The 14,309-nt window shown below is 34.3% G+C and overlaps 1 protein-coding gene across 1 annotated transcript in view; it reads right to left on the bottom strand.

The window, feature by feature from the left end:
* Positions 1 to 2,775: 2,775 nt before the first annotated feature.
* The window catches only part of Tmx3 (thioredoxin related transmembrane protein 3), a 28,383-nt gene continuing 16,849 nt past the window's right edge, over positions 2,776 to 14,309 (bottom strand). Inside the window, exons 11-16 of the mRNA XM_028768957.1 lie at positions 12,878 to 12,935; positions 12,645 to 12,698; positions 11,448 to 11,504; positions 8,709 to 8,838; positions 7,284 to 7,352; positions 2,776 to 6,105 (exon numbers count right to left, since the gene is read on the bottom strand). Coding sequence (XP_028624790.1) covers positions 5,848 to 6,105; positions 7,284 to 7,352; positions 8,709 to 8,838; positions 11,448 to 11,504; positions 12,645 to 12,698; positions 12,878 to 12,935 — 626 coding nt within the window. The 3' untranslated portion in view covers positions 2,776 to 5,847. The remainder of the gene's footprint in view (positions 6,106 to 7,283; positions 7,353 to 8,708; positions 8,839 to 11,447; positions 11,505 to 12,644; positions 12,699 to 12,877; positions 12,936 to 14,309) is intronic.

Below are 14,309 nucleotides of genomic sequence, written 5' to 3'. Positions count from 1 at the left end.
GGTCAGTGTGAAGGAAAAGAGACCAGTGAGTAAGTGTCCTCTAATCTCCATGGCCTTTTGGGTAATTAAGGACTTGTGTAAGAATTGAGTTCTCTGACCAACTTTGAAGGTTGTGTAGTCACAGCACAGAAATGGACAGGGAGGAAGGAAGGTAACAGCTTTCCTGCTTTGACAGTAGTCAGCATTAACAATGAGGAGTCAGGTAATTAATTTTAGATGATCAGTAGAAGTCCACGAAATCAATTTTAGATTATCAGTAAAAGTCCAAAGTGGCCATTTTTTTTGGGGGGGGGGAGTTCACAGACCAAAGCAATCAAGAATCTGGTTGAGGAACTGAACTTACTAGAAACTAAATTTTTGTAGTTATAATAGTTCAACCAACACAGAACATCTGGACAAACTGATGTAGCTGTGTCTAACAGAAATGTATTTAACCTGTCTGAAAACGTATAACATAAAAGGTGTGAGTTATTCTTAGTGTGCTTTAATACATATGTCTAGTCCCTGAAAGATATTGGACTATTATAAAGCCTGTTTCACCCTTTTAAAATAATTTTTGAGATTATAATTAAATAATTTCAACCTTCTTATTCTTTCCTATTGTTGAGTCTCAAATCCTGGGACAAATAGCTGAAGTGCCTGTTTAAGAAATCAAAGTAGACCTGGCTGTCAGGTTCTCCTAGCACTCTTCAGTCCCTACCTGTTATAGAGTATGGCTGGCATATCCTGCCCTCTAGCCCAGGGGTTGACCTGCCCTTCTCCCAGCTGCCCTTCCTTATGTAATAAAACCATTTTGGGTACCTGGTCTTTTTCATTTAACATTTGCTCTCCTGGCCTCTTGGTCTGGCTCTTCCCTCTCCCCTCCTCTCTCTCTCCTTACATGACTCAGGGTTATAACCACTCTGGACTCTCTCATATGTCCTCTCATTCAGTTACAGAATGTTGTGAGCAACCATGTGAGTGTTTGGAATTGATCCTGTATATTCTGGAACTATGTACGTTCCCAGTATGCTCCCAATGCTCTTAAACATGTCTTTAGCCTCCACATACTTTTTACATTAGTTCCCAGTCCAATTTAGATTATATATTTCCTTCTACTAGGAGCAAACTATTTTCCTTCTATTGCACAAAGACAAGAAAATATCACTTCAGCAAAGCTTTCTTCTAAAGCAATTTAAGTATCATGTTACATATACACAAAGCAAATGTCTGCACTTCAGTGTAGAAATTTGTTCTCAACCCACTTCCCCAGCTCACCTGTCCACAGTATTCTCCTGGACGGAGACAGAACAAGACTATCTTAGGGTTTATCATTACTGTAATGAAACAATACAACCATGTCAACTTTTAAAAAAAGAAAACATTTAATCAGGGCCTTGCTTACAGCTTCAGGAGACAACCTCATTGAGGAGCATGGGTCAGGCAGGGGGGCATAGTGCTGGAGCAGTACCTGAGAGCAACATCCTCATCCACAGCTTATGAAACCTCAGACCCCACCTCCACTGATATACCTGCATCTAACTGCCTAAATTGCATAGAAGCTTAAATAAGATATTCACATATTAATCAATATCTGATTAGTTACACTGTCTGATCATTTCCATTTAAAAGCACAAAGCCCAGAGATTTTTCACAGGTTACTAAACCTAAGTATTTGTACCTAATTTTAATATTAAAATATTTCCTGTCACTATCTAAAATGCTAGAATTAAAAAAATCCATAAAACTTAAATATTATCAGGACTTCACATGACAATGGATTGTTCTCTTCTCCCCGAGGTCAATGATAAAATTCTAAATGAAGAGAGAAGTTAGTTAAGTTTAAACAGTAAATGACAGTTAAGAGTTGTGGGTGTGTGCCAGTCATGAATTCATCTAACCTTCATAATCTAGAGATAGGTGGTATTATCCTCAAGCTACAAGTAATTCAGAAGTGGGAGAGGTTAGTTGGCTTTTCTAACTTCACAAGGGTGGAGCAAGAACTTGAAGCATGAAGTGAAACCAGAGTCTCATATAGACAGTACACCCATTCACTCAACACTGGGCACCTCTCTCACACATAGCTGAGCAGTCTGTCTCTGCTCATAACCTGCAAATCAAGTATAAGTTCATATTTTGGGCTCACTTGTTATTCTTGTTCCCATCATCTCATGAAAACACATCTCTTTGATGTAAGAAATCTAATTAACACTTGTATAAAACATGTTTTCATAATGTTGGGCTAAGTATGCACATTCTCTGAAATACTCTTAAATGTTTGAGCACCAATGAGCTATGGTTTTGAATTTCAGAAATCAGAACTTGACACATAAAAGAAAAGGTAGACTCCCAATCACTTTAATGTCAAAATAATTAAAAATCAAATGCCTTCCACCTCCACCCCAAAGGCTTTAAATTCCCTGTTCATTGATAGCGAAAGTGAGAAGTGTCGAGGATCATAATTTACTAATAAAACTCAAATCCACTACACTTTAAATTTTGTAGAAAAGTTGAGGTATCCTTTTAAAAAACAATATTTAAAAGACATATTAGGTTTTATAAAATTATAACTAGACCAAGTGATGTTTTGGTTTTGGGTATAAGGAATTATGCTACAATTTACTTCCAAGCTTGCTTAAAATCTAAAATTGTGTTTCTGTAATTATAAATAAACTATGTCTTAATAAAAGGAAAGTACTGTGTGGCATATTAGTTGTAGCTTCTGATTTTGTTTAGAGATTAGTCATGTGGCAAATTTCTGAAAAACACATATTAAAGGTAGCAACTATGCAATGATGTTTTTAATTACTTTATTTTAGAAAAACAAAGGTTTCCAATTGATGTCTTAAGGCAGAGTATCACAATTAAATAAGTTAGTAGTAATAAAGACTTCCAAAAACCTTTATAGCTTAGTCCAAACTAGAAAATTTATCATCATCATCATCATCATCATCATCATCCTTGGGACTTAGACACAGTCAGAAAAAATACATATTTGTAAAAATAAAATTGCAAACTCAGTCCTGTTATTTAAGTCTTAAATCTCACACTTGTTTAACAATTTCTGCATAAGAATAGCTGAATGACTTTTTTCCCTCTGTTCATTTCATCATGAAACACTGATGAAAAAAATGTATATATTTTTTCCCCAAGAAAGGGTGTGTCTGTAGCCCTGGCTAACCTTGAACTCATAGAGATCCGCCTATCTCTGTGTTCCCAGTGCTGGAAATTAATTCTTTTCTTAAAATGTAGAGCTACCTACCAAGTCAAAACATTAGAAACATCAGGGGCAATAAAACTGAGTAAACAGAAACAACATACATGATTCCTTCAGCTCTTCAAGAGACCTTTCCACCACCTTTACTCATTTGGCATCTTTTACATTATTTCTAAACCAGGTTTCAGGAGTCCTTTGAGTAAAAACCTCTAGATCTAATAAATGTCAAACACGTTTCAAACAAAAGAAACTACATAAATATTGATAAACAGAAAAATCAGAGATTTCAGGACAGAGGTGCTGAGGATGCTAGGCTAAGTATGCACATTCTCTGAAATACTCTGAAATGTTGTTTGAGCACCAATGAGCTACAGTTTGAATTTCAGAAATCAGAACTTGGCACATGAAAGAAAAGGTGGAATCCCAATTTCCTGAAAGGATTCTAATGTTGGTATCTTACTAAGGGAATCAGAGGATCAATCTTTTCCTACATTATGAATAGAGCTGCCTTGATTCTAAAGTATGTTCTCCTGATAAGCAAACAGAACTCTAATAACTCATTGAAAAGAAAAGCACATGAGTGAACAGCTTTTAAGGTTTTTTTTTTATGAGTGCAATCTGACAAAGCAAAAACATACTCTCAAGAAGAAACATGTAAAAATTAAAAGTTTAATACAAAAAGAAATAAAACCATTTACTTACAAACCACTTACACTTTTTTTCCCCTAATGCACATTTTAAAAGTACAAATAGAATATGAGGATCAATAAAGTTGTTTCACAACAGAGAACCAAGCACTCATTCAAAAAGAAAACTATTGCAGAATGCAATTAATTACCTCTGTGCATATGTTTATTAATGCAAAGCTGTGCTTTACTCTTTTTTTTTCCTACTGAGAACTTATTTACAAGGTCTGATTGACAAGACAAGATACATTTAACATTTTATAGTGATAAACAATAATAAAATGTAACAGTGGTCCTTCCTCTTTCTTCATGTCTATCTCCTTACCACACATTATCATTAATGAGGCATCCATATGGACTTCAGGTCTTTTCTCCTTGACCAGTGGGACCACTCCAGGAACCTTCCAAAAGAGTCTATGGAGTTTATACTAAACAGTAACTTTTAACAGTGCTTATTTCCAATTTCCATTTGAGAATATTCTTTTATTTTCTGAACATTCCCCACGACTACATACTTACACCATTATCAATAAAGTTAGCGATGGGTGATTAAATATTAAAAATGGTCACTTTTAAATATGAAAAGAACACTTGGACACAGACTATGATTAGCAATTCTCTTGCTCTACAGATATACATGTTTTAATTCATTAATATGATGCAATATTGATTAGTATTGCATCAGAAACCAGAAGCTGCCTTGGCAACCGAAGCAGAAGCCCCCAAGTAACCTCAGGGTTAGAGCTACAAACCATGTTTGTAAATGCTCAGCGGATCCTTTCAACAAACTCTAAAATACTCAAAAAATAGGACCTAAACATTACCTAATAAAAATTCTGAAATTAGCTAAAATGAAGGCATCAAAATTAACAAACTGATCTGTAGTAATCATATTAGCACAAAATACCCACTCTTAGACATGACTGCATTCTGATGAAAGATGAAAGGTTGTGACTGTCATAGAGGCAAAGCTGAGACTAGAGAAGGGAACTAGGATCTCTTCCTTTGTTCATGACATCTGAATTTGACATGTTGATTATATCGCCAACCTGTTATGGCCTCCCACAATAGAGGTGTGGCAGTAAATTTTAAATTATTAGTTTACATATCATAAAAAATGACTTCTATTTCTTCTGAAAACATTCATAATTAATAGAAATATTAGAAGTAATGCCAAGCTATAAAATAAAAACAAAACAAAATACTAGGCTGCTTTGGCTAAAATAAAGATACACTAAGAGGGCCATTTCTCCCTCCAGTGATGGACAGTGCACTCCACTAAACAGCACAGGATAAGGCTGAAGTCACCACTCCCTGTATACCGTGGTCACTTTTAAATGTCAATTACAAGATTCTTCCCCCACTTCATGGGACCATATGCCATTATAATACTAATGCAACAGAGTATAAGTAAAAAAGTAACATTGCTCCTTTAAAAACAACTAGTAAAATAAAATCACTATCCTATATATAAAATCACTAGTTTTAAACTCAGAACCTTAAATTTGATACACAGAAAAAGTTACTAGTTCCTCTTAAAATGTCTAAATTTTAAAGACTTTATTTGTTTATATAAATTTTATCCAAAATATAGGAGAATTGATATAGTAGGTGAAAGTACTATTTCTCTTTGCAAAAAACCACATCTTCCACATTAATGGTCAATTTAATATTCTGTCCAAACTTCTTCACTTTGCCACAGAACATGCACACAGAGAAGTGTGCACAGAATGGGCATCTGTAAGGTACCTGATACAATGATCCGGCTTTGTTTTGGACAAATTGTTCATCACTTTGTTCCAAACATCTTCTTACTTATGGAAGAATTATTTTAATTCATGCAGTTGTTATTAGCAAAATACAAATATGTTTTCTTCTGTAAATAGATCATGATTAAATCTCTAAATTCAATAAATACTCTTTAATAACTTGAAATTCTATCAAATATTGTTTATCTGTGAAGTCTCAATCTTTCTTCTTTTCTAATACATCTTTAGGCTCTTGCACAGTAGGCACTAGAGACCCTCCACTGCTGGACTCTTCCTCTTTGTTCTCTTCTATCTGTTCCTGGTTTTCCATTTCACTTTTGGACACTTCATATCGTTCTTCTATATAGCCTCCATCTGTGTCAGCTGTATAGATTCCATAGCACATGATACTGATGACACCCAGTGGCAGCCCAAAAAGAAAGCAGCCCATAAGTGGAGAGCTCTTGAATATAGACTGTGGGGAGAGAATACAATTGCACTTGAATGGAATTCTGACATAAAACACATGATGTAAATTTAAGGCCACAACAAATTCCTCTCACTGATATTGAACTCAGTTTTAATGAATCAATGTCAATACCTGAGCAATTCCTACCATGTTAAAGACTAAAAAACCTCTATACTCATACATGCACATGTGACTGTGCACGTGTGCAGAATTGGTGATGGGCAATAGGAAAAGTAACCGAACAGAACAGTCTGAGTACTTAATAAAGACACATTACCCATAAATACCTCTTAGATAATTACTGTTAATATGTTGAACTCTAGGAAATTGCTTGTGGGTTCTTGCCAATAAAGAGTTATATATACATGTTCTTATGTTTTTGGTTTTTTTTAAAGCTTTTGTGTGTGTGTGTGTGTGTGTGTGTGTGTGTGTGTGTGCAGGTGACTGGAGGCCAGAGGTATCAGATCTCCTGTAGGTGGATTGGGTCTGTTACTCTGGAAGAATCCAGAGATCAAAAAGACCATTTTGGATTGATTTACAGAATAAGAGATGGAAGTTTAAAGATGAGCAAGAAAGAAGTAGAGCAAAGTAATTTATGACAACTATCTCTAACCCTAAAAAGCCTCAACAATATTTAAAAGCTAGTAAGGAAATTACTCAGATAGATGGGATCTTCTGATGTGTATCACAGGAAAAAGGAAAGAAAGTGTTCAGAACTGATGGCTACTGTGACACTGTGTAGTGGTATGAAGAACATACTGAAGACTGGAAGTGTGGACTTGGGTGAAAATGAGGGCAGCTGGTGGACAAAATACCAAGTGGCTAATCTATTTGGGTGGAAACATGGAAACAAATGTGACTAATAAACAGAAGGATGCTATATATGGATTTATTCAGATTACTCAAATTTACTCCTTATTATTAAAGAAGGCTAACTACATTTTCATGGTGGCCTTGGCCTCAACAAATAAAAAGCAGCATGGAACAGCTAGCAAGACAGCTGGGATGAACAAACAAAGGAAGGTGCTGTTAGAGAATTAGGGACACATTTTAATTCTACAATTTAAGCCAGCCATTTAAAGAAGCAAAGTACAAAAGAAAAAAGGCAAGTGCAAAGAGAGAGCAGATTGAATACTCCAAATTTTTCAGCTATTGAAGATACTAAATTAACTGTCACCACTTACCACAATTGTAGATTTCGCATCAAATATTATTCTTTTCAATCTTTGAAAAATGCTATCACCTCCTTGGGCCTTCAATTTAATAAGAATACAACATGTTATGAACATATCAGTAGTTCATTTTTATGTTACATAATCATGTAACTGGAGGTAAAAATTGACTTATAAAATATTACATATGTAACCCCCAAAATTCATGTTAAATATTTATACCCTCTTTTGTCCTATATTCCTATCTTATCATGTTAACATACTCTAAAAAATTCATTCTGCCTTCACTCATGATCCTTGTGGCTTGTTGAAGCTGGCCCACCCTCCCCAGGCTTGGACAAGCTTTGAGTTTCTCTGGGTTGCTTAGCCACATTGAAGCAGAAACTTTCCACCTACTTAGGAACATCCTCATGCAGACAGAGCTCAACAGGAAGTACTAAGAAACAGGGAAATGTTCCTGGGGATATCAAACCCTGGCATCTACCTATCCCAGAAGTCTGGCCCATTCTTTGAATTGCTAAACTATAGGATCAATGAAATCTCTATTATAGAAGTCTGATTAGGTTTTACGAAGTCACAAACAAAAGGGCTCTCACCACTACAGCTGAATTACTTTCAATCAAAATACTACTTCTACATAATACCATACTGCTACTTACTATGTAATTAAGGGAGTTTCCCAAATTTACTGACTTTAAACCATGATAGGTATGCAATGTTGACTTTTCAAAGTTTGTATAAAACTTAAAACAAAAATGTAAGAAAACAGTAATTAAATTATCATTGAAGCAACAAAGATCCTTCTGGATTTTTTTTTTTTAAGATGTGTGCTGATCACACCTGAGCAAGTTTTTATGACTGTTAATATAAATTGTAGCTAGTTTGAGAAATATTATAATAAGAAAATTAAAATTGTATGGTCTTTATGACAATTCCTTCACATGATTAGTTTTAGAACTCTTTGCTGGACCTCTGATTCACATTTCCTTGATGGTTAAAAAACTGATTGTTCACAGCTTTTATTAGAAAATAAAAAATAATTTCTGGTAATTTATTTCAGTTGTCCTTAATTCAACTGACCCAAAAGAGTATGTATTTAGTGCCAGGTAAATTCTCTAAAATCTACTATCCCACATCACAGATCTCTTAACATCTCCTGTCCAACACTAGAGGCTTAGAACACTGTTCCTGTGTCTGTGGCTAGCAAAGGTGTCTCAACTTTGAGGGACATTTGCACCTGTGAGCTTCTGCCACACAACAACTTTCTAATAGGCTGACTGAGACAGGAGAAAGCAGTGTGCTAAAGCTGATTTCCTCTCCCCTCCCACCCCCCCAGGAAATGAATACCCTTTCTTTTCAGGATCAAAGGTGAAGAACTGCTAGTTTCTCCTCTGCCTCCTCCCCTTTATCCCTCTGAAATGGATCTCAATTACTTACTGGTACTGTACCATCCAAAATGCTGTTAATAAACTGGACCATGTCGCTGGCATCCTTAATATGTCTATCTAGCAAAAAGTACTGTTGGTTTGAAGTATTCAGTACAACTATTGTTGGGACTGTTAATTCACTAGAAAAAAAAGAAAGAAATTAAAACTTGTATTAAGCATAGCGACAACAAATACCCTACTGCTCATTTATATCTTAGGAGCTACAGTGAGAGAAAAAAGAGATTTTTAATATCTTTACCACTGTGGTCTACAGGACACTTTCAAAGTTTGCATAAAATTTATCATTAGACAAGACTGTATGAAAATAATCTAAAAAATCAACACCTGAGTTAAAGTGATTAAATATTAAGAATAGAATTTGTGCTATGCAAAGTATATACTTCTGAATAGTACTATATGGAATACTAATAACATTTAACCCTACCTTAGATGGTACTCAGAAAACCAGATGGGCAAGAAGATAGTCTCTAGACCCGTACTGTTTGAATCTAGCACTTTCTCTTAACATCACAAGATGTTAGTCTAGAAATTCAGCTTCTTACATATAAATTGTTTTCATATAGAATATGGAAACCCATAATTCCTAACTTGCTATACAATTACATGAGAAAATTCAAGCTAAATATTCAGAATTATACCTTTTATATTTTGAGTAAACATATACATGTTGAAAAACACTATTTTGAATTCTCTAGTCTACTGTCACTCCACCCAACAACAGTATACATATTTTTTCCAATATATTTAAACATTCATCAAAGAGGATCATATCCTAGCAAAGAAAGCCCTATTGTTATGGCCTGAATATGAAGTGACCTGGACAGACTCATGTGTGGAAAGCTTGGTCCCCAATTGGTGATAGTATCTTTATAAACAGGGAATCTTCAGCAGTTAAGCCTAGCTAGATGTGACTGGCAACATGCACTTGATGGTTTATCTTCCTTCCTTTCCTTTTCCTCTACTTTTACTTCTTAGTCACCTAAAAGTATCAGCCATACATTCCAGCTGCCACGATACTCATTTAAACTGAAACCAATGGAACCCAACATTTTCTGAGACCTATAAACTGGAGCCAACATAAAATTTACCTCCTTTAAAATGTTTTCCTCAGGTATTTGTCAGAGACAAAAAAACAAACAAACAAAGCAACCCCCAAAACCCAAAACCTATCATACCCTTCGAACCTAACAACTTAAGCCTATGATCCTGTGACTGTAATTTGAACTCAGATCTTCTACTACTTCACAACTGATTAAACTATGTATTTATTAAATGTTTACTGTTAGATACCATCATCTCAGATTATGTCAGTTATTGAAACAAAACTGCTGTGTAATGTTGCAAAACATTTTTTTAAATAAATCTGTCTACTCACTGTAGATTTAAAAAATGGTCTTATCAAAGTTCCTATTATATGTACTGAAAAAACTGTATTTCTATTATAGGGTATCCTTTTTATAAAATTATACAGAGTATCTTTTCTCTTAGGTCTATACAAGATCAACCTTACAACTTCTATAAATAATAAATGGGCAATAAGAAATATATGGATTTTTTTACTAATTTTTTTTTGGTACTAAAACTTTATTGTGATCTGAGGAACAATTGGCAAGGGGGATGGAAGTGAAAAAAATATAAGTGATAGAGAACCCAGATGTGCAGCAAAAAGTTGACTTCTGCACATAATACAGCTGTTGCAAGTATGAACTCATAGTTATCTGCACAAGTTCTGCATGAGACTTAGTCTGTCAGCATTATACCATGCATGAGGTGGGAGGAGGGGCTATGAAGTCCTAATACCTTCCTGTGTGATTACTAGCAGTTACTACCTGTTGGGTGAGGAGGTTATCATTTTCTTCAGTGATGTTACAAATGCTCTAGGCAATAATCTACCATACACTCATGCAAACAACTCAAATTAAATTAAATTGGGTCAGACATATTGGGCAGAAGTGTTTCAGAGGGAAATGTGGAAGAACACTGGAGAGAATGGGGCCAAAAATAACTAAAATTTATTCTACATTTGTATCAATCTATCTATGAATTGATAAATTGAAAAAATACTACTGTGAATTACTTCAAGTATCAATAATTACACGTGGAAGTCAGCCAACCCTCAGGAACTGGGTCTCTATACAGAGATTAAACTCAAGTTGTGAGGCCTCTGAGCAAGTGCCTACATAGTGAACAACCTTACCAGCCCATAATTACCTATTAAAATTATTAAAGTTTGTATTATAAAAACTACAAATATTACATACTGTAGAATGATTTGAGAATACTAAGTTATAATGCTGAAGTGGGAAATTATCTTCTATACTAAAGAATGAAATTAAATCTCTGGGGCTACAGAGACAGCTCAGCAGTTAAAAGCATTGGGGACTTTTTCAGATGTCCTGAGTTCAATTCTAGCAACCACATAGTGGCTCACAACCATCAATAATGGGATCTGATACCCTCTTCTGGCAAGCAGGTATATATGCAGAGAGAGCACTATATACAAAATATATAAATCAAATTTTAGGAAAAAAAGAATAAAATTAAATCTCAGTGAATTAAAAATTCAGGACTTATAAAAATAAGACATTTAATAGGAGAATGTCAGCACCAGAAAATGACAAGTAGTTTTGGGTATGTTTTTTCCAGCTAATTAAGTCACTCCCCATCTCTCAAAATTAGAGATATCAAAGTGGAAAAACTGCTATCAAATCATCAACACTTTACTTACTCCATCAGCAAAGTGTTTATATAGTCATTTCCATCCATATGGCCAAACTGAAAATCTCTTTGAAACACAGCAACAACAAAGAGAAAGAAGAGAAAGAACACAATATTAGATTAGAAGAAAAAAGGACACAATATAAACCAGAAATTGGTAAGCATATAAACTTTTAATAATGAACCTGGAAATCCCTATGCTATATTTAATAAGAGTATGTTCTATTGATAAGCAAGTACACAAGCAGCAACAACAAACTCTGGACATTTCACCTCATTATATACATGTTTAAAAGGCAGAGAAAGAAATGTGCTACAAGTAAAATACTAGGAAAGCTGATTTACTGTGAAATAGGACCAATTAGAAAAGTTCAACTACCATGTATCAGAAGAACTGCACAATCAGCTTTTGGTAGATTTGAAATATGAAGAAAATAATGAATCCTAGAAGTTTCTATTGCTGTTTTGATAGCAGCAACAAACCCAAACATTTAAAATAAAAATTCTTATTCCTAAGGAAAATTTTCATTCCATCAATTTTTTTTGAATTTTTGTTACAATCATTTGTGTAATATGTGAGTATTCATTTAAATTGTTTCCAATTTACAAATTTATGTCCATATTTTCCTACCATAAAACATATGTCAAATACTCTCAGGAAGCAGGAATGAGATGAAGTATAAATGCAGCTACTCTAACTTGAAAGATGTGGCATGCATATATCCTCACGCTGACGGGAAGCTCCAGGTCAATCAATTCTTGATTCACCTTTAAAAGTATGAGATATGAACTGTCTTATCCAAAAGCCTAGGGCCAAATGTGCTTGAAATTTCTGAAAGTTTTCGTGGTTTGGAACATTTTCACATAAACAATGAGCTCCCTAGGGCAGGGACCAAAGTGTTAATTACAGAATTTACGTTTTCCCCCATATATAACTTATACACATATCCTGAAGGAGACTTCACGTGCTACTTTAAAAGTGACTTTGTGTTCTGACTACTATCATGGGAAGGCAAGTGTGGAACTTTCCACCTAGTGTCATGTCAGAGCCCCTGCATTTAGATCTTAGAGCATCTTAGATGTTAGATTTAAAATTTTAAGATTAGGGATGCTCAACTTGCCACTTTTGATTTACCTCACTGTAATGTCAAATTAAACAAAGACAATCTTTCAAACAAAGATAACTTTTCAGAACAAATGCACATACCTATGGAAGTGGTCTCTGAAATCTCTAGCAACTTCCTGAATGATTGACTTTAATCTAAGGAAGAACAAATACATAAATATTTCACCTCTTCAATGAAAAAGTTTAATTATCACATTACAACATCTGTTGCTTTATTAGAGTTCTACTGACAAAACAAGATACTCTAAGGAGATTATACAAACAGCTGATCTGGATGACATTTGAAGCTTAAATCCATTTTAAAGCAGCCATACCTGGTATGCTCAAGTGATGTGTTTTTCTCATCAATAACTGCAATGGCCACAAGCTTTCCTGAAATTCAGAATATCTTTCATTTTCTTGAATTGAATATGACATAACTCATATTACACTTTCTCCTGTAAATGTGAACTATCATAATATGTTTCTAAACATTAACTCCAATCATCATTCATATGTTACACAAAATTAACCCTACATTGTATGGTACCATGCTTGCAGCCTGGACTAGTTAATTAGTTAATAGAAAATGATAAACTTCTTCTACCTCTAAGAAGTAAATAATACATTTTCTGTAATTTCTCTATTAAAATTTATGCAACCCACAGACTGACTCAGCATTTTGTGGAAAGTTACACCATAAAGAAGATGTTGATTTTAAAAAGTTTACTAAAAATGTTGTTGCTAAAAAAACAAAACAAAACAATAGTTTATAACACTAGGGAGATGATTATTGCATGGCAATTTTCTCTGTTACAATTTCACCAGTAATGGCACATAGAATAAAACTGAGTAACATACTGCTCTTGAAATATAAATAAAACAGTAATTCATATGCCTACTGATAATGTTCAGGAGGGTAGAATAATGTAATAACAGAACAGTGGTCTTCTGGTGGTATTGATGTGGGTTGAAGATGTTACCAAGCCCTGGGAGAACGAAGGCAAGATACCACTGTGTACAAACTATGTACCTGAACTTCAGGAAACTCCCATTTATCTTAGGAAAGCAAGTTTTTCAGATTTATGAAGGAAGTTAAATGACTTTATATTCCTAAGCATACTAAAGTATTAATTCACTTGGGACAAGAATACAAATGTAGGGTTAAGTTAAAAAATTAGTATCATTGTACATTATTTTGATGCTTTTCCTAATCTCAGTCTGCCTAATACATCTCTAATAAAACTATATAATCTCAACTTACTGATAGCTTTCTGTTGAAAACATCAGTCCATAAGGAAATATTTCATGTAGTACTCAGTGCTTAATTTTTCTTGTTTTTATTTAGTTTTCAAATATCTCTTCCCTACAAATGCATTTCCATTTCATGACCATGAGACCATGAGAGGAGACACATGTGGTAACAATTAATAGTTGTCTCACTTTTAATTAGTCTAAGTATACTCTCCTAAGAAAAGTTGCTTCTTATAACTTTTAAACTTTCTCTGTGTTGTTAACTTTTATACTTCTATTTATTTTCTTGCTTTGTCAATTTATACTATACGACCTTAAGCAATGAATAATATGACTGATTCTTACTCATAAGTAATAGCAGACCTTAAAAGACAGTGAGTGAGAAGGCTTCACTTTAACCAGTAACTTCATGATTTTTGGTTTTGTTTTGCCCTCACTCCCTGTCTTCCTCATCAACGTCAGTTGTTAGTAAGCCTTCTCTTTTGCTACACTGATCACCATATGAGAGTACAT

The sequence above is a fragment of the Grammomys surdaster genome, unplaced genomic scaffold (genome assembly GCF_004785775.1).
Source record: "Grammomys surdaster isolate TR1022 unplaced genomic scaffold, NIH_TR_1.0 189, whole genome shotgun sequence".
Classification (NCBI taxonomy): Eukaryota; Metazoa; Chordata; class Mammalia; order Rodentia; family Muridae; genus Grammomys; species Grammomys surdaster.
The sequence above is the reverse complement of the archived record's forward strand: the minus strand, read 5'-3'. Positions and strand labels throughout refer to the sequence as shown.